Here is a 25841-nt window from a genome sequence, read left to right on the forward strand (position 1 = left end):
TGGTCGGGCGACACGTACGTTCATAGCGAGCATTATTGTGAGTCTACGGTTAAAGTCTTTCGTGAGGCCGTTGGTTTGAGGCTGGTAAGCAGTGGTCAGTGTGTATTGCGTGGAACAAGAACGCAGGATATCGGCGATGACCTGAGATAGAATTGTACGGCCGCGGCCTGTGAGGAGTTGTCTCGGGGCACCGGGAACCAATATTACGTCCCGTAACAATAAGTCAGCGACGTCGGTTGCACAACTTGTCGGTAGAGCTCGCGTAATAGCATAGCGAGTAGCGTAATTTGTAACCACGGCTATTCATTTGTTTCCCAGTGTTCACTTGAAGAAAGAACCAAGTAGGTCTAACCCAACATGGTAACATTGTTCTGCGGGTATGTCGATTGGTTGAAAATGGCCAGCGGGTAGCGGTGATGGTGTTTTACGACGTGGACATAACTCACATGTGGCGACGTAATGGCGTACCAAGCGAGCGAGGCCTGGCCAGAGGAAACGGCGCCGTAAGCGCTCTTACGTGCGAAATACGCCAAGGTGTCCAGCTGGAAGAGTGTCGTGAAGTACGGCGAGGACATTGAACCGAAAATGCTTACGCACAACAATATTGAGGTCAGGCCTGTCAGGCCGGAAATCGCAGTGGTATGGACACCCTTTTAAAGGAAAAGGTAGCGAAGGAAGCGCCATTCGAGGAAAATTTCGTACGGCTTTTAATCTCAAGCAGCAGTGGATCCCGTTTCTGTTCTTTGCCAATGTTTAGGAAGTCGGACACTGAAAAGATGGAGTGCTCCATGGGTGCGTCGGTGTTCTCAGGATCGTCGACAGGGTACCGAGAGAGCCAATGAACATCATGGTGCAGGTGGCCAAATTTCAAAACGACCGAATAGGAAATCTTTTGCATGCGCAAAACCCAGCGACGAAGGCGCGCTGAGGGATCTTTCAGAGAGTTCCGTCAGCAGAGCGCATGGTGGTCGGCAACTACCAAAAATTGGAGTCCGTATAGGTGGGCCGAAATTTCTCCACCACCCAAACGAGAGCCGAACACTCACGTTCTCTAATGAAAAAATTATGCTGAGGGCAGATAGGAGGCGGCTGGCATATGCAATAACGTAATCATGGCCACGTTGTTATTGAGCCATCACTGCACAAATGCCATGTCCACTTGCATCTGCACGGATTTCCGTAGAGACAGCAGGGTTGAAGTGTGTCTGAATTGGAGCAGCAGTGAGTAGAGAAATGAGAGGTGAAAACGCTGAAGCCTCTTCGGAGCTTCATAAAAACGAGACGTCTTGCTTGAGAAGCTTCGTAAGGGGCCTCGCTATGTGTGCGAAATTTTCACGAAGTGTCGAAACTAGGAGCTTATATAGTCCGAAAAAGCTGCTTACATCCTTCGCAGGTCGTGAGACAGGAAAGTTTTTGACGGCGCTGATTTTTGCAAGGTCTGGTTGTACACCGTTTGTGTCAACTGTATGGCCAGTACTGTGATTTGGCGGCGTTCAAAGTGATATTTTGACGAGTTGAGCTGCAGGTCAGATACGATCTATATGAGTCTCAAGCATTTGTGAAAAACGACGTGGTCCAAGTAGCACAAACAGGTGAACCATGTTAATCCTCTGAGCAAAGAGTCCATCATTCGTTCACAGGTGACTGGAGAGTTACAAAGGCCAAAGGGCATGGCCTTGAACTGATCTAGGCTATCGGGGGTGATCGATGTCGTTTTTTCACGGTTCATTTTATCTACTTCAATCTGCGAGTAGATGGAACGAAGGTCTAAGGAGGAAAAATAGCGGGATTCATATAGACAATCAAAGGCATCATCGATTCGTGCCAGAGGATACACGTCTTTTTTGGCAATTTTGTTAAGGTGTCGATGATCGACACATAAATGCCATGCGCCGTCTCTATTGTAGACTAGCACGACAGGAGAAGCCGAAAGGGTGCAGGATGGCTCAATGATGTGCTTGGCGAGCGAGAATTTCGTCGGCCTCACTTTGAATAATTTGATGCTCAGCCACCGACTCCCAACACGGACGCTGATGATTAAGATGCTCATTGCCAGTGTTTGTGCAATGGGTCACACCATTATCATTCCCCAATGAACGTCGATGAAAAACGTCGATGTAGCACAGCAGAACCCGGTGGAGGTCGTCAGTGTGCTGCGCAATAAGTTGGAAGCAATCATCGGTCTATAGCGCTATCCAATCAAGTGTGAGATGTATGTTAAGCATGGAGGTCAGAGGGAGCGGCCGTCGTGAAAACATCCAGCGCATTGTCTCCGAAGGTGCACATCAACGCCAAAGTTATTTCTTGCGGCAGCACTTGAGGTGTAAAACTGAAGTTGACAACTGGGAGGCACGTGGATTTTCTTGTGACGGACAGAATGGTGGGGTGAAATGTAATGCAGCGGTTGTTAAGAACATCAGTGGGGAGGTGGGGGTCAGAACATGGTAACCGTTGGCAATTGGTGGTACTGAGAGAACCTCTACGTAGGTCAGTGTTTGTGGAGGGAGGCGTGCATGTCTCGTTGTGCAGAGGTGGCTCGGCCGTTGTGCAAGAGGTTTTGTTGATGGCAAATGTAGACAGAACATACTGGTCGAACAGTCTACGAGGGCCAGAAAGTCAAGGCCTAGGACTACGTCATGGAGGAATTTAGCAAGGACAGTGAAAAGAACAACTGCGTGTCGATCCGCGATGCTTCCACGAACTGAGCACAAGCCAACGATAGATCCTATTTTGCCATTGGCAAGACAGGTGAACCCAGTAATCGCAGGTGTGAGAACCTTCTTGAGCTTGCGGCCAAAAGTACTCGTCATAACGTAAAGTTGAGCGCCGGTGTCGACAAGAGCACTCACATGTACGCCATGTACTTGAACGTCAATAAGGTTCCGTTTCGTCTGTAAGGTCAAAAGAGGAATTTCCGTCAGTCAGAACGACGCAACGCCACCTCCTCGGGCTGCAACACTTAGTTTATGTCGGAGAACCTCGTGGGAAGGCGGGGAAAGATGGTCGGCAGGGCAGTGAAAAACGAGACTGGCGACGTTGGAGGGGATGGAAAGGGGGAGTAGCGGGATTCAGTAGCCGGTTCCTGGGCAAAATGGTCGGGAATGGCCTCATGACAATACGCGGGACGAGTAAGGAAGGTACGGGGGGAAGCTTCTTCAAAGACCCCAGTGACTTGCGAAATGCGAAATGATGCAAAATGCGCCCAATTGAGTGACACAAGAAGCTGATGAGCTTTTCATCGTGTATTCGCCATGCAGACAGATTGCGGAACGTTGATGATGATGTTTGAAGTTTTGTGGCGCAAGGGCCATTTCACGGCCAAAGAGCGCCAGTTCATGTTACTAAGAATATGGACAATGATTGTGATAAGCGGCTGTATAAAGGCCATTAAATTCCTCGCGGTAAGGCGGGTAAAAACATACAAGTAATAAAATCATGACCATGCCGTGAAAGGTGTGTGTGGTGAGGATAGATGACAAGAGTTGGTGATTATAAAAAACGATGGTGGATATGAATGGCATTAGCACAAGTGCCTCACTCGTTCATACCATTGCGTCCAAGGGCCGTGAGGCAAGTGCTTTCTTGTGCAACCGCCGCAGCAAAAACCTCTCTAGAGAGGTCGTGCTACGGAATGCCCGGGTGTATGATATGAAACTTATTAATTTCTTTTAAAAACGCTAACAATGATTTATGACTAAAAAGCGGTTCCCTACCAACGAACATTGCAGGGTGTAAAGGTATATTTATTTATTTATTTATTTATTTATTTACAATACTGCCAGTCTCTTACGAGACCAAAGCAGGAGGGCATGAGTATCAAAATACAATGAATGCTAAGTACTTTCTTACAGGCGGCATACAGAACTATAGTTATTTTAAAATTAGTAATAATAATCCTAGTTACATAGAAACATTAGACATAGGTATTTATGCACTCCAAATATTCACACTTCGGAAGCAGCAAACTAAATCTTTGCTGCATAAAAAAAAAAATCAATACAGTTTTATACAGAGAAGGCATTGTGTAAACTTATACATCCAAATAAATACTACTGGAAAACAATATTGGAGGTCATGGTTGAAGAAAGCCGTTGTCTCAAAGTATACTCTCAATTTTTGAAGTGAATTCTGCCAGTGATGTTACGTTAGTAATGGAGGGATCTAACCTATTCCATTCGCTGATTGTTGATTGTTGTATATGTTGTCGGTAGGGTAATGTAAAATGTTGTTTTCTTATAGTTTCTAAGTGTTTACATGTGATTAACATGTGAAGGACGGTTAATGGTTCACCACATCTGTCACACAGTGGTGGATCGCCACCAGACAAAAGATATGTGTGTGTCGTGTATGTGTGTCCTATCCTGAGCCTCGTTAGTATTACCTCTGTATGACGCGATTTCGATACAGGCAGCCAATGACCAAGGTGTGGCTTAGTAACGTGTAGTTTGGTTTGTGTGTGTGTATCCCACTTGCTCTGCCAGTAGTCCCGGAGGTTTCGTTTGAGAGACGGCTTAAGATCAAGAGCCGGGATTGATATGGATGTAATGGCGGTGCTCTCATGGACGGATGCAGCGAGCTGATCCGCTCTCACGTTGCCTTGAATCTCACGGTGCCCTGGCACCCAGCACACTACAACATGTTGTTTGTGTGTGTGGAGTGTGCATAAAATGGAGTAAAGTGAGACAAGGACTGGGTTTTTGTGTTTTTTAAGATTGTGCAGAGCCGTTACTACACTGAGGGAGTCTGTATAAATTACTGCCTTTTGTATTTGTAATTGTTTTATGTGTTTAGCTGCGACAAGTATCGCGTAAGCTTCCGCTGTGAAGATACTTGTGCGTGGATGTAGAGGGCCAGCATCCGAAAAGGATGGGCCGACAGCAGCGTAGGACACAGAGGAGTTAGTCGTGGAGGCATCTGTGAAGAACTCAGGACGTGTGTATTTGTGTTGAAGTTCCAAAAAGTATGTTCGGATATGGGCAATAGGTGCATGTTTTGTAACTTCTAGGAAAGACACATCGCAGTCTATAGTCTGCCACTGCCACGGTGGCGGGTATGCTACAGGAGCCATTAAACTGTGTTCAAGTGACACTGCAGTTTCTTGAGCTAGACACTTCAGGCGAACTGAGAAGGGCTGCCTCATCGAAGGCCTGTTTTGAAACAGAGTTGAGCTCGACAAATCGTTAATTGTAGAGTATGAGGGGTGCTCCTTGTCTGCTTTCACCTTAAGGAAGTAAACAAAGGACATGTAGGTTCTTTGCAGATGAAGCGACCACTCATTTGACTCAACGTAAAGGCTTTCTACGGGGCTGGTGCGAAAAGCACCCGTAGGAAGGCGGATGCCCAAATGGTGCACGGGGTCCAGCATCTTCAAGGCACTTTGAGTAGCAGACTGATAGACAACGGCCCCATAATCTAAGCGGGTGCGAATGAGGCTTCTATAGAGGTTCATGAGGCATTGCCTATCACTACCCCAAGTAGTACGTGACAACACTTTTAAAACATTCATGGCTTTTAAACATTTTGTTTTTAGATACTTGATGTACGGCACGAAGGACAACTTGTTGTCCAAGATTAGGCCTAAGAATTTATGCTCGGCTTTGACGGACAGACGTTGCCCGTTCAGTCGAATGTCAGGTTCCGAGTGCATGCCTCTCTTTCGAGAGAACAAAACACACGTGCTTTTTTGTGGGTTCAGTCGGAATCCGTTTCCCTCTGCCCATTTGGAGAGCTTGTTTAAACCTAACTGAACCTGCCACTCACACAATGCCAGATTGCAAGACCTAAAACCAAGCTGGACGTCATCGACATATGTGCAATAAAACATATTGCGAGGGATGGTCAAGCGCAAGGAATTCATTTTTATGAGAAAAAGTGTGCAGCTAAGTACACCACCTTGTGGCACGCCTGTTTCCTGAACAAATGTTTGGGAAAGAACCGTGCCCACTCGGACACGGAATGTCCGGTTTGACAGGTAACTTTTGATTATGTGAAACATTCTTCCGCGCACGCCAAGGTGGGAAAGGTCTCTTAGAATACCGAAACGCCATGTTGTATCATAAGCCTTTTCGATATCGAGAAACACAGAGACAAAATATTGTTTATGGACGAAGGCATCTCTGATCTGTGCCTCGATACGAACAAGGTGGTCTGTGGTGGATCTACCTTCTCGAAACCCGCACTGAAATAGGTCGAGCAAATTATTTGTTTCAAGGAAATGTACAAGTCGGCAGTTTATCATTTTTTCGAAGACTTTGCACAAGCAGCTTGTAAGTGCTATAGGCCTATAACTCGAGGGTAAAGAAGGGTCTTTGCCCTCTTTCAAAATGGGAATAATAATAGCCTCTTTCCAGGAGGTAGGGATAGCGTCAGAAAACCAGATAGCATTGTACAAACAAAGTAAGGTTTTTCGTGTTTCAATAGGTAGGTTTTTTAACATTTCATACACCACACGGTCAGAACCTGGGGCAGAAGTACTGCAGGAGTTTAGAGACATTTGCAGCTCAGCTAGACTGAAAGCTTGGTTATATGCCTCGGATCTAGTGCATTTGTGTTCAAGTTTCTGCTTTTATATTCTTGTTCTGTATTTTTGGAAAGTGTCAGTACAGTGGGATGAGCTGGACACCGAGGAAGTTTGCCTGATCTTCCAAGGTATCACCCCGAGTGTCCACGAGTGGAAGTGTGTGTACTTGTTTTCCTGCTATCCTACCGACCATGTTCCAGACTTTAGCCTCCTGTGTGTATGAATTGATCCCTGACAAAAACTTCTGCCAGCTTTCTCTTCTGGCCTGCCGACGCGTTCTCCTGCCTTGAGACTTTATTTTCTTGAAGGTGTCAAGATTTTCGGCTGTCGGTGAGTTCCGAAGCAGCCTCCAAGCTCTGTTTTGCTGTTTGCGCGCGTTTCGGCATTCGGAGTTCCACCATGGCACACGCCGTTTTCCTGGGTGCCCATTTGTTTGTGGGATGCATTTTGTTGCAGCATCAATCAAAAAAGCTGTGAAGTAGTCGACAGAAACATCAATGCTTAAAGTACATATGTCACTCCAATCTATACGAGCGATGGTATGAAACCGTTCCCAGTCGGCTCTGTTTATGAGCCATTTGGGAACACGGGGTGTACACTCAGTTGCTGTAGTTGTGCTGAAAACTACGGGAAAGTGGTCACTTCCGTACAGATTAGTGACGACTTTCCACTGGAGTAGAGGCACAAGAGATGGAGATACTATGCTTAGGTCTATGGAGGAGTAGGTGTTATTGGCGAGATTATAATAGGTTGGTTCTTTTCGGTTTAGGAGACACGCGCTCGACGAGAGAAGGAACTGTTCGATCAGTCGACCTCGCGCGTCATACCGAGAGTCACCCCATAGCCTGCTATGCGCATTAAAGTCTCCAAGGAGAACATAAGGTTCCGGAAGTTCATCAATTAAAGAGTGTAAATCACGTTTTTGCAGCTGATAGCTAGGAGGAATGTAAATAGTGCAGATTGTGATCAGTTTATCAAAAAGAACCGCTCGGACAGCCACTGCCTCAAGGGATGTTTGGAGTTGTAAGTGTGTGCATGCAATTCCTTGATTCACTATGATGGCAACACCTCCGGATGATGTCATGGCATCATCACGGTCCTTTCGAAAAATAACGTATTTGCGAAGAAAATTTGTGTGTTTTGAATTAAGGTGTGTTTCTTGTACACACAGCACTTTTGGTGAGTGTTCGTGTAGGAGTTCTTGGATGTCGTCAAGGTTTCTGAGAAGGCCCCTGACGTTCCATTGTATAATTTGAGTGTTCATGGTGAATGTAAAATAATGCTGTGTGTACGAAAAGCGAGTGGCTGTTTAGACGGGGAGTTTAAGTTCACTTAACAGGGCCGTCACCAGGCCCTGTTATTTGCTTTTTTGTTTTCTTGGCGCGCTCCAAGGAGCCACGCCGCTGTTTCGGCACCAAGGGTGCCTACGTATCCATTGCCTCCTCGGAGGCACTGGATGCCCGCACGTGCGAGCTGTTAGTTGGGATTTTGGGCCTCGCCTGGTGAGGGGAGGCCTTGAGACCCGAAGACTCTGGAGTCTCCGGTCTCTGCTTGGAAGTAGGCGGTGTAGCCTGGGCTACAGCCGCCTTGGGGGCAGGTGCCACAGCCGACGGCTCGCTCTGCGCGGGCCGAAGGGGTGGCGAGGGCTGGTGCGGCGTTGCCCCCTGACGCGCCGCATCAGCATATGTTGCGCCGTAAAATGGCGACACTCTTCGTCTTGCTTCTTTGAATGTAATGTTTTCTTTGACTTTAAGAGTGATTATTTCTTTTTCTTTCTTCCAGTTAGGACACGAACGCGAATACGCGGCGTGCTCCCCGTCACAATTCACGCAGTGAGGCGTAGTAACACAGTTATCAGATGGGTGGCCGTGGCTACCACATCTTGCACAAGTTTCCTGACCCCGGCAGTTCTGCGAGCCATGACCGAATCGTTGACATTTATAACACCGTCTTGGATTGGGAATGTAGGAACGGACAGAGAGTTTGATGTAGCCTGTGTCTATAGATGAAGGCAGTGTGCTAGATGCAAAAGTGAGTATTATATGTTTGGCAGGTATTTCTTTGTTGTCACGTCTGATGACGATTCGTTTCACATCCGTGACATTTTGCTCTTTACACCCTTCAAGCAGTTCCTGTTCAGACATTTCAAGAAGGTCTGCTTCTGAAACAACTCCGCGTGAGGTGTTCATTGATCTATGAGGTGAAACAGATACTGGGTTATTACCAAATGCTTTGAGACTGCCAAGTTTTTCATAGTGGTGTTTTTCTGGCAGCTCAAGGAGAAGGTCTCCGCTAGCCATCTTTGTAACCTTGTATCCTGGGCCAAAGAGCTCAGTCAGAGATTTAGCAACGAGAAATCGAGATATGGCTCTGGCTTGTTTTGTTGGCTTTTCGCTGTGCACTACATGAAATTTCGTAAAACATTGTCTGGGTTGATTGAAAATTAATATTTCCTCGGTGCGTCCCCTCTTAAGCGGAAGACGATCTAGGAGATGGGGAAATGCAGGTGTTCCCATAATAGTGTACTTTTTTTTTCGGCAGCAATGGCAGCCACCTACCATAGAGTCCAACCAGGGGACGCTGAAGCACTTAATAGCATAAGGCTGCAGACGCCAGCCGTACATTGCCACTATAACCAAATATAACTACTCAAGGTTGAGTAATTACACAAGGTTCACCCTTGCCGCCAGGAAGTTTGGAAGTAAACGGAAGAGAGTAGAAGATAGGACAGATAAATAGTAAGAGATAAAGACGAAGATGTAGGGAAAGAGAGATAGGAAAAGGCGACTGCCGATTTCCCCTGGGTGGGTCAGCCCAGGGGTGCCGTCTACGTGAAGCCGGGGCCAAAGGGGTGTGTTGCCTCGGCCGGGGGGCCTTAAAGGTCCAATCACCCAGCATTGGCTCAACCCCCAGGATCCCCTTTTCCCCGGACACGGCAAAGCCACGCACGGCTAGGCGTGGGAGGGGGTCAAAACTCCCCCGTTAGCTCGGGTCCGTGGTGTCGCTACACACCAAACGCCTACTTGCGCAGGCGCCCCTGCGGGGGTGCGGAACGTTGAGGGTGAGACAGTCAAGAATGGATGAGCAGGCGTGTATTGGGGCTGGAAGTTCGAACGGGGAGCGGGTGAAATAGAGCAAATTACCAAACTGGCTATTCCCTGCCGGACGACTGCTTGAATGAGGGGTAACGTGATTGAAGGAGAGGCGTGAGGGGACGCTAGTGCTACCGTAGCTGGAACGGCTGGAAGTTCACGCCTGGCAAGCCGCGTCAAGTTTTCACAGGTGTCTGGTGGACGATATGTGCCGAGACACGAGGACGTCGCGACGGTATTCAGTTGGCGCTGTAACTGATGGGAGATGCACCTGCTTTTAGCCTGTCGGAGCCGACGGCATTCTTGAATAACGACATTAACAGATGACACGTTGTCTAATACGAACATGTTAAACGCATAGTCAGCAATACCGTTTGAGTATATGCGCAACTTTTTCAGGCTCGCGCATGTTCTCATCGCCCTTGCGGCACAGTGCGAAGACATTCCGAATGTAGCTTATGTAGGGCTCGGTGGAAGTTTGTGCGCGAGTTGATAACTAAATTTTAGTTAATTTTGGGCGGCCAAAAGGGTTTCCAGAAAGCTCGCGGGTCTCTTCCTTGAAGCTGTCCCAGCTGGTAATGTTATGCTCATGGGTGTCAAACCAAACATGAGGGGTTCCCCCGGGGTAAAAGATGACGTTCTCAAGCATGAGCGTGGTGTTCCATCTGTAAGTGGCGCTCATTCGTTCGTAGAAACGTAGACATTGGTCGACGTTGGAACTCTCGCGGCCCGAGAACACGCCAGAGTCTTTAAGAGCCGGTAGTGTCACGAAGGCTTCCTCTGGATTGGCAGGCAGGGCATGAAGCGTGGCGACCAGAGAGGATGTAGTCGAGTCTCGACTGTTCATGTTGAAAGCCGGCCAGCGAGCGACCACTTCGGAGTTCCGTGGTGAAAACGTTGATAACACCACTCCACCAAGTATATTACGAGAAGGAGATTGACTCGGAAGAGTAGACACCGATATATTTACAGCTGGTTAAGCGAGCAGCACCAGCGATACAGATTAGCTCGCGCCAGTCTATCTTTTTTGTCATCTTCACCTCCATGCCACTGGTATGTAGCAATATGACATTACCGTCATTTACAAGTCTATCAGAAAACACTCTGACGCCGACTGTCTGTCTCACACCCCGTCGACCCTGTGCCACCTGACGACCAGAATGATGACATCCTGGGAACGATGTGTGCCCGTGACTTCGCTGATCGACAGCAAGCTGACCCGGAAATTAAAAGCCTTATAGAATACTTCGGGGGCAGGACTGCCGTTGTTCTGAAGGTATTCAAGCTGCCACTGGCGTCGTTTTTTCTGCGAAACGGCCTTCTCCTAAAAAACAACTTCTTGCCGCTTCGAGCCAAGTACCTTCTTGTGGTGCCTTCAGCACGGCCAGAAGTGCTTCAGGGCCTGCACGATGCTCCGATGGCCGGACGGACACGTCGGTGTTTACCACATGCTCGAGTGGTGTACAAGAATTGTACTGGTCACTCGTTACGCAAGGTCATTCGGGGACTGTCAGTGACGCGAGACACCGCCGACAAGACCTGCGAGATTTTTGCAGCCCATCGAAACACCCCGAGAACCCTTCAAGCGAATTTGTATGAACTTGAGCCGTTCCCGACGTCAGGTGTTGAAAACAATTGGATAATCGTAGCTGCTGATTACCTCGCCCACTACGCCGCAACAAAGGCCCTGCGCAAAGGAAGCGCTGCCGAGGTGGCTGAATTCTTCGTTGATGACATCGTCCGGTGCCATGGCACCCCAGAAGCCTTGATTACGGACAGATGCACAGCATTTACAGCGGAGCTAACTCAGGCGATCCTGAGAGACACCCGCAAAAGCCTCCACCAAACTACCGCCTATCACCCACAGACCAATGGCCTTACCGAGCGTATAAATAGACCATCGCCTACATGCCGGCCATGTTCGTCGATGTCGAACTCAAGACGTGGGATGCAACCTTTTCGTACCTTCCGTACCTTCCATCTCTTCTCTATACCTTTATTGTGCAGCAAGGCTAACATCGACCAAACCGAAGGATGTATTAATGACGGGTTAAAGGAACACGTCCAAAAGCTAACAAATTAGGCAAAGAATATGCGCACCTGGTTGCGCATGTAATTTTGTGTGGTTGTGACACAGAACTCTCTAAGACAGACAGTCTATGCAGGAGCGCAAAAAAAACTGCACGTGAACTGTTCGAGGCTTTTTTTCATAGAAAAAAATGGGGATCACTGTGTAAGCGTCTTTCGCTATCTTTGTTTTCAAGTGAATCCCAGTTTATCGGTTCTAGGCTGTGACAGAATAAACTGTGTGTCTTGATCGTGTATGCTGTTGGCATTTTATGATGCTAATGCGCACATGTGCAATATGTATATATCGAAGCCTACGTGCTATGAATAAATCATGCAGGCGGAAATGAACACTGTGCGTTTTTCATGCCTGGGTATGTGTGCGCATGCTTGTGTCGTGTGTTTGCGCTCAAATTAATTGTTTTAATCTCCTATATCTGTGTACACTGAACACAGAATTACTTTTTGATTTTGTGGGGTTTAACGTCTCGAAACCACTATTTGATTATGAGAGACGCCGTAGTGGAGGGCTCCGGAAATTTTGACCGCCCGGGGTTCTTTAACGTGCACCCAAATCTGAGTACACGGGCCTACAACATTTCCGCCTCCATCGGAAATGCAGCCGCCACAGCCGGGATTTGATCCCGCGACCTGCGGGTCAGCAGCCGAGTACCTTAGCCACTAGACCACCGTGGCGGGGCACACAGAATTACTTCTGCATGGGTGTGTTATACTTTCGTGTTATGCAGATTCCTATGACCATGTTTTTTTTCATATGCAGGCTACATTTTGGCTGACCATGGCTTCGATGTGTGGGCTATGAACACGAGGGAGATTGCGGCGCGCTCCCGCAACATTCACCATATTCGTGCGGATGACGACCGATACTGGCAGTGGAGGCAAGGAGTTTTGACAAACTAGAGTAACTATCGTCAATGAGACATCGTTTGTATACTCTTGACTTGGTTTCACATAAGTTCCGGGAAGTTAGCGGAACTTCGTTGCCAAAAGTCATCACATATAGGTGTTTGCCTGACTTCAGTGCCATATCAGCTTAGTTGGGTGACGCTAATCATGGTCGGCATGAAAGCATGTCACGAGATGAGCATGAAGTAGGGCATTTATGCATTCGTCGAGTTTGAAAATGGTGATTTAAAGTTTAGGTGAGCCTGGAAATAGCCATGCCTTAGGAGAGGGTGAATAGAGCCAATGAAAGAACACGGGAAGTCATTAAAGGGCCCGTGTAAAGGCTACATCACAGTCGCATGTAACCCGCATGCTTGGGATTTAGTGTATATACATGCCTAACTTGTCCTGCATTGTAACAAATCGCAATCCTATAGAGAATGTGAGCACGTGGTGGTGGCTACGGTGCTCTGCTAGAGACCCGAAAGTCCCACGTTCGATTCCGGCTGCGATGGTGTCACAAGTCCCGTTAAGTAGGGAGGCGATCGCCGGGCTAATTCTAAGGGCCGAAGTATCGGCCCCCTTAACTGCACCACGAAAGCGTGGACAATTCAGAAATGGTCCTATTTGGCGTGCCAGCGGATGCCGTCTGTGGCCTGAAGAACAAGTCAGCACCGAGAGTTGATAAACAAAACAAAATTATATTCTCAAATATGGCAGATCAAATGATACACAAATATGCACACTCGACAATAGTTTAATACGATATGTCCGCAGTCAAACAACGTACTACGCAGTACAACACAGCTACACTCAAAACAATGGACACAAATAACAATACGCGCTAAAATGCAATCACATGCATCGAACATCCAAGACACTTGAAGACTAAAGAGGTCGAAAAGTTATTCAGTCCAAAGTCCTTGGAACAAAGTCTGAATGATACTCTTCCAAGAATCACTCACTCAAAGTCCACTGCTGTTCTCGTTTCGCTGCCCCCGAAGTTTCTCTTCCAGTTAACCGCTCTCCAAGCACCAGACTTCTTCGCCGGTAACACGTCGGCTTCCCACGCGCAGCTGTTGCAACGCGTCTTTGCTCGGTGGCGGTAGACACACTCTTCTGCTTGTAGCACGAGTCTTTACCCCTCAGGTTAAAATCCTCTTCATTACCTGTTTTGTCACTGAGGACAGAAGCCTTCGCCGACACGGTGGACTGACCCTATGCACACTTACGCAAAGCTTTCATCTCTTGCCTACGCACACGGGCGCAAACTTTCTTCTTCCCCTGCTTTGTCACTAAGGGCAAAACCTTCGCCGACAAGGTGGAACACCCTTCGCACCCTGGCGCAATGTTTCTTCTTCTCTTGTTCTTCCTTCTCCGCTGCTCGCTTAAATACCTTTCGCGCTATATTCCAGAAAATGCTACTCGTTTCGTAGACGCAATGCACGGCCAAGGCTGGGGAAAAAGCGAGATGTTTCGAGGACCACCCGCGACTCGTGACGCAACTCGACATCACCACGCTCCTTTCCTTCTAGATCTTTCCAGGGCTTGCTCGGCGGCCGATGTGAAGAGGTTGGTTGGCGAAACTGTGCTTCCGAGGGAAAGAGATGGCGCGGCCGGGGAATATTTGGATGGTTATTTTCTTCTTTAGCGTTTACCTTGAGGCGTCTCTCTGTCGCCTGGTCACCAGAATTCGGCTGCGTGCTCTTTTTTGGGCGCTCGTTTGTGACAGATGGCCGCATTTCGGGGGAGGCGAAATGGTTGAGGCCCATAGTCTGAGTGATGTCAGTGCGCGTTGAAGAACACCAGTTGGTTACGAAATCTCCGGAGCCCTCTACTACCATGTCTCTCAAATTCATATTGTGGTTTTGGGTCGTAAAACCCTAAATAATACTATTATTACTCAGAATGTGAGATGACCCCAAAACACTTATGCACCATCAAGCACTACCAAAAGACACCAAAAAAGGCTGCACCACCAAAAGACACAAGCAAAAGTCGCCAAAAGACACAGGCGCCCAAAGGCACTCCAAAAGGCAGAGGCAAGAGTGGGAATGGCTGGCCAACACAATCGCGCGCCTGACAGTTTCTCCAGCTCTTCTTCGTTCACTTCTTTCCTCCGTAGCAGGAGTCCCAGGCGATGTAGAGCGTGTTGGCGCAAGTCCCGCGAAGTCTGGTTTCAACCGTGAAACGCGCACAGTGTATAAAAGTGGCGCACTGTGCAGATGATGCGGTGTCGTAGTTGACGTCAGTAACTTCACGCAAAACTTGGTGAGATCGTGCTTAGCTGGACATGAGTTTGCGGGACATGAACTTATCCTTCCTGAATACGGAGCAATCGAGAGTATGTTCCCTAATAATGTCACGTGAATCACCGTTCTGTCGTCATGAAAGGTACAAAATAAAGACAAACTGACACCATCTCCCCAAAGGGGACCATGGGGTGATGCAGAGCGCCGCGGGGAGTTTCAACGCAGTTTTTAATTGCAGGGTTTACTGGTTTGCGGTGCCGCCTTTGCAGTGGCCCTTGCGTGTTATTACGTTTAAGTTGGTTCGTCACCACGCAACTCGTGAACGTTGTGTTCAAAAGTTCCGCAATGCTCCACATCACTCCATGGTCCCCTTGTGTGAGATGGCCTAATGTTTAACCCAATGGCGTTAAAGAGCTCGGTTCACAGACATTCCGGTCTTGGCGTCGGCGTCATTGGTTGTGAGCGAAAAATGACCATCTTATGCGTGAACGAAAAATCGAGAATGACGCCAATAAAATAAAACCGGGTCACTTGCGTGACAAGCCAGTGTTCTACCACAGAGCCACGTGTCTGCTTGCAAATGCAGTGGGAATATTTTCCTTTGCTTGCAAATACAGTAAAGGTAACTTGCATACTTTACAACCGCATGCGTCTTATATACATGCTTCACAATACTTGTAATATCGCTGTAATAATACGTGGTACAAGCGTACATTGCCATCGGGCGTCCCAGAATGTGATTAGAAGTGACTTCATGGTCTAAAGCGGGCCACCCACTGCCACATGCACGCACGTTACTGCGCCTTTCCCCTTAAGCCACGTACAGGGTGCATCACAAGCTTGATAAGAGCTTACGCGCACAATTGCCCGTGGTTTAAAGCATGCTATCTATAATGCAGCCATAAGCGAAAGCTTCACTGACACAAGCCCTTTTGAATTCAGTACGCACTAGAGAAAGAATATCGCTATCACGTTCAACTATGAAAGACGGAGCTCAAGGTCTCCCGATTTCTCTTGTTAACGCACACGCTGCGAAATTTTATTGTGCAACAACGCAGAGAAGAAATCTCCCAACGGCACTGCCTTGGTAGTCAAAGCCGAGTGTGAACGGGGTGGCCATTAACGCTTGTTCAGCGCGAGCAGTCGGTTTTATCATTCAAAAAACTCGCTCACAGACGCTGTCATTGTGGGTTTTGCGAGACGCCGTGAGGAAGAATGCCTAGAAGAGAGGGGGACGGGAGCGCGCGTAGGTTGTATGAAGGCTGATTGTTGCCCCGCCGCGGTGGTTTAGTGGCTAAGGTACTCGGCTACTGAACCGCTGGTCGCGGGATCAAATCCCGGCTGCGGCGGCTGCATTTCCGATGGAGGCGGAAATTTTGTAGGCCCGTGTGCTCAGATTTGGGCGCACGTTAAAGAACCCCAGGTGGTCGAAATTTCCGGAGCCCTCCACTACGGCGTCTCTCATAATCATATGGTGGTTTTGGGACGTTAAACCACACATATCAATCATCAATCAAGGCTGATTGTTGGCCTAGTCAGTGCATGAAATGCTTTGGCAGCGAGTTATTACAAACACAGACTTAAGGCAGTCAACGACAAGGACAAGCGGCTAATCCTTGTGGTTGTGTGTTTCTTTGCTCTCTGATATTTTGCTGCTAAAATATGCCATGAACCTGGGTTATGGCACACACTCCCTGCGTCGGCGTTGCAAGGCAAGAGAGGCAAAGAGTACGAGATGAAAAAGAGGGAGTGGATGCGCATGCGCAACGGAGAAGAGATTCCTGAATTAAATTGGAGGGTGAAAAGTGGGGTTAGTCACGCAGTAACTGCCACTCAGGCGAAGACACCACAGCCGAGGCACTTGGGGGAGAAAGGGGAAAGCGCGAGCAGGTGATAGGAGAGAAGTGTAGAGAGTAACGCACAGCCGTTGAAGAAAGGGAAGGAGGAGAGTCGCGCACACGTAGTGTGAATGTGGACGCCGACGCATGACATACCTGGGAGCAAGAGATGCTCCGCATTTAAAAAAACAAAAACAAAACATGGTTGACCCCTTCATTATAGGAATCGGTAAAACATGAAAGTAAAACTTCTTCATACAGATGTAGTTGAACTTTCACTCTACATTCATATATAAGATAGCTTACGCAATGTGCTTTGATGCTTGATTAACGTGGATGCATCCACGTGGACGCTTAGTCATACATCTCCATCCCTAAGACTATCGTCCATCATTAGTGATTGAACAAACTCTAGTTGTCATAGATGCTTGTGGTAGCTGTACTAGTTAACGCTGTGAGCGGAAACAGAAAAAAAAACTTGCTCAGGCCTGCGAAGAAGGCGCAGCACAGACACTGCGAAAGCTAGAACAGCGGCCTTTCAGAGCCTTTTCTAAGCACTAATTGGGTAACTGCTGCCAGCTCAGTTCTTGATCACCACTATACGTCATTAATAATAAAAATTTTAGGGTAGTAGGCCAGCATTTTCTAAGTTATTTTTTGTCATTCTTAGAAGCGTCGTGTACGCTAAACTATTGCGAGGGATTTTGTGCCCATCGTTGATACAGTGGCTGACGACGATGAGGAATAATGCCTAAAGTAGGTATGCGCCACAGTTAATAGGGCATTAAGAACAAGTTTTTGTATTGAGTTCGAGAATTTGACGACCCACTTGTAATGCTAATCGCATTGTGCGAGGACTGTTTGCTTTTTTTTGCTGTTTAAACGCTTTATAAGTCGTAGTAACGCGATTGCCTTCCCGACGTCAAGCCTGCCTAAAGCAAGTTTGTCATGAAGTCTATAAGCACCAGCGTGGCTCGTTTGTAGAATACTGGGTTAGCACCTAGTGGACCCGGGTTCGAGACCCGCTGCGTCGTTGTTTTTTTTCTAATTTCGCGCGATGTGGTTATGGACACCGGCGGTGGCAACGGCGGCGGCAGACATCTGCGGCGCTGCGTGTCTCAAAACAGCTTTCGCTGTAAGAGCGATGTGACAGCCAAAACAGCGGGGCTAATCGAACTTGGGTGATGGTCACTTACTCGTGGCATGTTGGAGTTTCAAACACCACTGCCTGAAACAGAGCGCGCGTCGTGTCTTCGCTGTAGCCCGTCGCGATAATTCGCGGAGCCCGCGTTAGCAGCGAACGCGGAGTTAAAGCTATAAGCTAATTTATAAGCTAGGCGAAGCCGGAAGGCGGCGCACAGCTACTCATTATATAGATGGATGAGATCACCACCTGGCGGTGTGTTGAAGTGTTGACGAAACAAAAAAAGACAAGCCTTACAAAGCCATGTTGAGCATTTTCAAACCTCATTAGCTCTGTATAATTACGCTAATAAAGCCACACCGTAACAAGATGACAAGACGCCGCAAAACTGGGCCCGAACTTACCTCATTCGACTCAATCAGCTCGGAGTATGTCACCTCGGCGTATTGCTAAGATCTCATGATAGGAAGTAAAGCATAACGTCCAACCTTGCTATCGCTTTTATTGCTTCAACCAAGGGCTAAGGAAAGATGCCTTTCACGCATTTTATTATTTGCAGCTTTAACGAGATCGGACGGTACGACCTCGCCGCAACAGTTGATCTCGTCCTAAACACCACGGGTGCATCGAAAGTGACCTTACTGGCTTTCTCACAGGGATTTACCTCAAGCCTCGTCCTCCTCTCCACAAGACCAGAATACAATCGGAAGGTACGCTGTCATTACAGAGAGGTGGACACACGAGCGGCAATGAAAAACTTTCCTGAATATTTTTTCAATGTGCTAATGTTACGACTTAGGTAATGCTTACCTAATCACCTTCGAAGTACGATTCTTGCGCTAACACACCTGCCGCATCCTACAATTGCTGGAAACGGCGGCAGATAACTTACCTCAGAACTCACCGCAGCCTATACGTTGCATTCGCTCGCATTGCCGCGAACAAACCATCCTTATTGAGGAGACGTTCTCCGCCAAGAATACAGATCTGGTAGTCATTCGAGCGTCGTAATCTCTGCATTTTGTTCGAAGCTATACGTTTGGCTGTTCCCTGATCTGAAAACGGGCCTTGGTGGCGAGAAGTCTCGCACATGTGGAGTACATTAAAGCAAATGCAGCGGCTAAGCACGGAGAGATCTTGAAAGTAGACTTAGTGTGCTGCTCCGTACGATGCTTTGAAGGCGGATATCCTACGCTGGTACAAGTGATGGAGGATGTGTGCGTGCGCACAAGGATTTCGCTTCGAAGAAAGCGGGTGAAGAAACAGATACAAGAGAGAGAACCCTTACTGCAGGCCGGCTTATTCCTGTTCACCTATTTTTGGTGGCACATACCCACTTGTGGGGGATCCCCCAAGAATCGAGTGGTTTTTATAAAATATAGTGCAGCTTTAGAATGACGAAGCTTATATATTATAAAGCACCCTTACTGCGGGCTGGTTGTTTGTTTGTTTCCCTAGATAAATGGCACGCAGCTATTTTGATGGAGGAGGAGGAGGAATAAATGAGGAAGGAGAGGGAGGTTAGCCAGTTCTCAGACCGGCTGGTTACCCTGTTACATTGGTGGATTGGCCAAAAACGCAACGTTGAGACTGTTAAGTGTTATTTTAGGTGAGATATGAAATTAAAAACCAAAAAATAAAGAAATAAAAATGGCAATAATACGTAAAATATTCAATTTAAGTACAAGGAATGCGTTTTTGAGCCTGTATTTCAGGCTGACGTATTAACCTGATGAGAAGAATTTTGAAAACTTGGATTTTAACCTAATGAAATGACAAAGAATTTTAAATACGAGATTAAAATTGTACCCGTTCAGTAGTTATAATGAAATTACACACAACATCAAGGGCATCCCTGTGGCAGTATCCCAAGCCTGAAGCCTTTTGCTCCGATAAGGTCAAGCCTATTCTTGCAAAAGGAGTAATTAAATGTCGAGTTCTCATACGAGACTATCTTGAACATGACGAAAAGTAATGTGCAATATTTTCCAGTTCTCCGCAGAACTGGCAGAGGGGTGATGTCGTCAGACCAGCCCTGTACCAGTAAAAGTTTAATGGGGAGACACGACATCGAAATCTGGTGATCGTCACTTCTGATTGCCGAGAATGGCTCCACTTAGATTTCCATGGATATTTTAAGTGATTATATTTTGTCCACGTGGTTATTGCTTCCATCCTACCTGTGTAAATGGCTAATTTTCTAAACTTTATTGCGGTGAAGTATTCTACTACCGGGAGAACCTGAACTATTGGGAAATATAGCGATGAGCGGCCTAACGCGTGCACCATTTCATTTAATGTTAACCCACAGTGACCTGGGACCCATACTAACTTCAGGTACTTCAGCTGAGATAGGGCCGTTCTTACTCTAGCTTCGTCCTTCTTTCTCGTGCTGGCCGAGTGTGAGAGCAAAGCTCCGTTGCCGCTTTTTATTATTGTAGTAGGCATCGCTATGGGCTGCAAAATTAGCATGTTGAATCAACATTCCATAAGTTCCTCTGCAACCGTATATATTGAGGAAAAAATTGGCAGATCCCTCGCACAGTGTGAGTCGATGATATGCGAAGCACAAATGAGGAAGGTTGACATGCCTCGTTAAAATCACCAAAACGTTACGAGGTGGAAGTAAGTCATGCCGTAAACAACTACCGTGTCATTATTATTGTTAAGATGTGTCGTTTACCTTTGTCATCTATTCGCGTCACGAGATGCCAAATTTAGTATATGTGAAGCTATCGAAACGGCCACGATCACGCTATGAACGTGGTATGTTGTCATGTTCTTACATGGCACGCGTGTCAGGATTATCATGTTTGCACCAGTCATATACTTGCGACATCCATTGACGTCTCGTAACAACAAATTTGGTATAAGTGGAGCTAGCGAAACGACTGCGAGTGCATGAAGGACCCAATATACTCCCACGTGACGTTGACGCGCGCGCACGCTGGGCACAACCACGATATACGATAGCGAAACGCGAGAGCTCTATAGTCTCACGCCAGGCGTGACCGGCACGACCAGCGTCCATCGGTGCGGCCCGATGGCAACCGGCGCGAAATGCGACATGCTGCATTACCCAGACTGCACTGCGTCAGCCTCTTTTCGTGACGGAGAGACGCTGGACACGCTGAAACATGAATGCAGCAAAGCAACGCAGCGGGGCGCGCGCCTGCGAGTATATGACAGGACCGGCGCCTGACGTGGCCACGCCGGCATGACGCGATGAAACGAACGCCGGCGCGCCCGCGCGCCATGTCACGTCGAAGTGTCACATGACACGCATGTCATGATTATCATGCTTGCACCAGTCACATACCTTCGTCATCCATTGACGTCACGTAATGCCCAATTTGGCCTATGTGAAGCTAGCGAAACGACCACGGGCATGAGTGTAGCATGTAGTCATGTTGTTACATGACACGCATGTCGTGATTATCACGTTTGGATGTGCCATCTGCCTATGTCGTGCGTTCACGTCACTTATTACCAAATTCCGTACATGTGAAGCTAGCGAAATGGCCGCCAGCGCATCATGAGCATGGCATGTAGTGATGTTGTTACACGACACGCATCTCATGATTATCAAGTTTGCATCAGTCACATGCCTTCGTCATCCATTCACGTACCGTAATACCAAATTTGGTATATGAGATCCTAGCGAAATGGCCGCGAGCGCATCATAAGCATGACATGAAGTCATAATGTTACATGACACGCATGTCATGATTTTCATGTAAGGGTCGTTCGCTCGTGTTCGGCATGAAATCATGTCATACCATACCAGTTTTGCAACATGCCATGTGAACTAAACCACCACAAGACCCGCAGGACCCTGCAATGTAAACTATGACATTCATGACATACATGTCACGATTTTCATGTTATGAATAGACATATATGTTCTTCATACAGTCATGTTATACCACACCAAGTTTGGTATTGATAACATTATCCAAACGGTTAGGAGAGCTAAAGGTCCTATGCGGCTAGGTAGATAGATACGCTCAAAGCCGCCGAAGTTCGCTAAGAAATGCTTCGCATTTAAAAAGAACAACGAAGTTGGTGGTTTTGGCCATTTTTGGAAGGAAATCGTGCTAACCAATAGCTCATGCAATTTAAATGTAAAAAAATATGCTCCATTGATCGTTCTACAACAACCTGTGTTCAGGCCGAAAGGAGATGAAAGTAAACCGCTGATGTCATTTCAGAACAAACAACGAAGAAGTGAGCGAACTAACGACGTTCTTGGTGGGCTTAAATTAGGATGGAGACTGCAAAACGTTAATCACAGCTGCAACTTTATACTAATACAATCATATGCCGAAGTTTTCTACCAATGAAATAAAAAAGAACAGTGAGTGTGGTATATGGGTTGCACACCTATAACGACATCGCATACTTCTCTGCAGGTACCTTTAACAATCCATCGTCACGTAAAATGTTCAAAGCGGAGCCTCTTGGGTTCTGGGCTTGTCCTCACTAACGATGACGATGAGATTGATGATGACTAAACATAAGTGTGCTCACGGTGACGATGATGAAGAAGGAGATGTATGAAAACAAAAAGCGTGCGCTCTCGCGCAGCAAAGGCACCGCAGACGCGCGCTGACACTGATGACGATGAAGAATAAGTGCGGTCCACTTGTATTCTTTGTCTAGGTCTTCGCGCTGTTAGCAGCGATGAATCTGCACCTACTCGTCCAATTTTCCATCTTGCTTAATGTTGTTTTTAGTACAAAGGGCTCTTTTCATAGGTCTGTGCTGTGACGTGCCCCCTTCAATTTTATGCCTGGGTCTTCGCGTTGTTAGACACGGTGAATCTGCACCTATTCGCTCAATTCACCATTTTGGTGAATGTTATATTTAGTACAAAGAGCTCTTTTCATTGGTCCACGCTGTGCCGTGTCCCGTTGAATTCTAAGTCTGGGTTTTTGCACTGTTAGCCACGATTAATCTGCAGCTACTCGCCCGATTTCCCATTTTGTTTAAGGTAATGTTGCTTCTAGTATAGAGGGCCCTTTTCCTCTGTCTGCGATGTGCCATATCCTCTTCAGTTCTATGTCGGAGTCATTGCGCTATTAGCCACGATGAATCTGCACCCGGAGTGATGCGCACCGACTCGCCTATTTTCCCATCTCGCTTAATGTTATTTTTAGTACAAAGGGCTCTTTTCCTTGGTCCGCGTTGTGCCGTGCCCGTTCAATTCTATGTCTGGGTCTTTGCAATGTTAGCTACAATTGACACACAATATCTTTTTGAACTAGATTTGAACGAACGCACACACCTTCGCAAAAGGCAACACTGATGTAGAAAACAAGCAAGTCCTGAGTTCCGGAAGCAGCGGCAGCGCCGACAAATTGGAGGCGCGGGAAGCGGCGGCTCAACGCCAAAAACAGCGTGCATACTGGGTACATACGTTATCACTCATTTACATGCGTGAGAAGGTAATGTCAACGCTGGGTTACGGCAAGCACGATTCATAGCGCTTCGCCCATTTGTCATGTATACCTGTAGATGCGTGGATATAAAATGTAATAACGTTAAAAAGCTCCTTTCTTCGAATTTAAGGCATTGATGTCGGCGTCGTTGGTTTCGAATGAAAAATCATAATTATGCCCATGAAAAAAAATTGAGAACAATGCAAATAAAATAACTAGTTAAAAATTTGGTTCTAACTGAGGTTAGAACCCGGGTCATTTGTGTGGCAAGCAGGTGTTCTACCACGCAGCCACGCGTCTTCTCGTAATTACAGTATAAACAACTGTATCTTCTTGTAAATGCAGTGAAACAGGCATTCATTCTTCACAAATACACGCGTCCTGAATACAGGCTTCACAATACAACATGTAATACCGCAAAAAAAAAACGACAAAAAATGAGAGCTTGCGGTAAAAACAAAACAAAAAAGGCCAAGCCTGCGCAGAAGGCGCCGCACAGTCATAGTGAGGGCTAGAATAGCGGCTTTTCCGAGCCTTTTCTTAACACTCATTGATGATGATGATGGCGATATGTGAGGTTTAACGTCCCACAACCATCATATGATTATGATAGACGCCGTAGTGGTGGGCTCCGGGTGTTTCGACCATTTGTGTTTCGTTAACGTGCACTCAAATCTGAGCATGCGGGCCTACAGCATTTCCGCCTCCATCGGAAATGCAGCCGCTGCATCCGAGATTCGATCCCGTGACCTGCGGATCAGCAGCCGAGTACCTTAGCCACTAGACCACCACGGCGGGGCTAAGCACTAATTGGGTACTGCTGCAAGCACACTTGCTGGGTACCCACTACACGATTAATAATAATAATTTCTGGGCGGTAGACCAGCATTCGCTATGTTATTTTAGGGGCGAAGCTCCTTAGGGCGTGGGCTGTGCGTCCCCTGTAGCCTGTATGTAGCCACCTCTAGTTTAGTTCTTGCAGTGTTCACTAGATGGCAGTACCGTCCCCTGTATGTAGCCACCTCTAGTTTAGTTCTTGCAGTGTTCACTAGATGGCGGTACCGTCTCCTGTATGTAGCCACCTCTCGTTTAGTTCTTGTAGTGTTTACTAGATGGTGGTACTTGTAGCTGATGATGAAAAGATGCAAGATGTTATGAACTAGAAAGCGGTACTTGTAGTTGATGAAAGACGCGAGATCTTATAAAATAGGAATGATGTCACATATGGCGCGTGTCATTGGTTGAAGGCAATCGTTCGATTTAGTGCGGCGACGTACGCTAGGGGGAGCGTTGTAATAAAATCCGTTCGCTGTTGGCGCGCGCTCGGAGTCGCCGGATGGATAAGGCTGCACAGCGGAGAGAGCGCAAGGCACAGACCATAAAGCCGTCATAATGAAGGGACATCGCAAGCCATCCATCGTCTAAGAACAAATAAAAGTTCATTTGTGTATATACACACACAGCGTTTCTCACGTCTTTACATGATGATCGACTGGGCGAATTACACGGAAGATTCACAGTTTACCGATGAATCCCTCTGGAGCTTCGCCCATTCATCATCATTCACCCCGTGAATATGCCGTAATTTTTTTTGTCATTCTTTTTAGGATAGTTGTATCCGCTAAACACTTGCAAGGAGTTTGTGCAAATTGTTCATACAGTGGCTGACAACTATGAAGAATTATGCCTGAAGTGGGTATGCGCGACAGTTAATAGGTAATCAAAAACAAGATTTTGTAGCGGCTTGGAGCACTGGACGACCTACTCTTTACGTAATTCACAGTGTGTGACGCTTGGTTGTGCCTTTCATGTTATAGAACGCTTTATTACTCATATTAGTGCGATTCCTCTTTCGACATCAAGCCTGCCTAAGGCATGTTTTGAAATCAGTTTCGAGCACCGACGTGGCTAAGTGGGCTGGCATGCAGCAGAGCCAGGTTCCAATCCCGTTGTGTCCTTGGCGTATTTTATTTACTGAGTTTTTTTTTTACTTCTTGCGATATTGGTTACGGAAGTCCAACTTCCGGTCCATAAGAGACAGAAAATATAGAGTCGTACTTTATTCACGAGTTCAGCACAATGCAGCCAGTAGGTATAAACGTTTCTGAACGGGCTCTTGAATCCATTCGGTATAGTACATAGCGCTTCCTCAATTTTTTCAATGGCAAGCGGCCGTCAGTGCTAGTGTGGTGTTTCGCCGCCAGGTGCCGCAACCGGAGTAGAGATGCTGCCACGTCGTCTCTCGCCTAAACGAATGCCGTGGCTGCATTTGAAGCTGCCATACGGCTCGGTTTTCGGCTATAATCGCAATGCTGATGGTGCAATGGAAACTTGGAAACCAGAGTCGTGAAGCACTTGTTGTTCCGGACACCCAGCTGATTTATGACATGTGTCGTTCGCGACAACTTGATCGAGGCACTCGCGCGTCGTCTGCTAGGCCGATACCAGATAGCTCGTGCAGGAAATCCGCGGAAGATCATTTTGTCACCGTGGCGTTCGCTTGACTGAATTTTGCTTTTTTGACTAAGTGAAAGTCGACTTCCGAGAGAACTTTTGCCAGGAGCTAATAATAAAAGCATGG

The 25841-nt window shown here is 47.2% G+C and overlaps 1 protein-coding gene across 3 annotated transcripts in view; it reads left to right on the plus strand.

Moving 5' to 3' along the window:
• The window catches only part of LOC119166696 (lipase member M), a 125616-nt gene that overhangs the window by 36260 nt on the left and 63515 nt on the right, over window positions 1-25841 (plus strand). For all 3 annotated transcript variants that reach the window (XM_037418019.2, XM_075882408.1, XM_075882409.1), the window contains exons 3-4: window positions 12461-12578; window positions 18379-18529. In XM_037418019.2, the coding sequence (XP_037273916.2) occupies window positions 12461-12578; window positions 18379-18529 (269 nt within the window). The remainder of the gene's footprint in view (window positions 1-12460; window positions 12579-18378; window positions 18530-25841) is intronic.

The sequence above is a fragment of the Rhipicephalus microplus genome, unplaced genomic scaffold (genome assembly GCF_043290135.1).
Source record: "Rhipicephalus microplus isolate Deutch F79 unplaced genomic scaffold, USDA_Rmic scaffold_12, whole genome shotgun sequence".
NCBI classification, from domain to species: domain Eukaryota; kingdom Metazoa; phylum Arthropoda; class Arachnida; order Ixodida; family Ixodidae; genus Rhipicephalus; species Rhipicephalus microplus.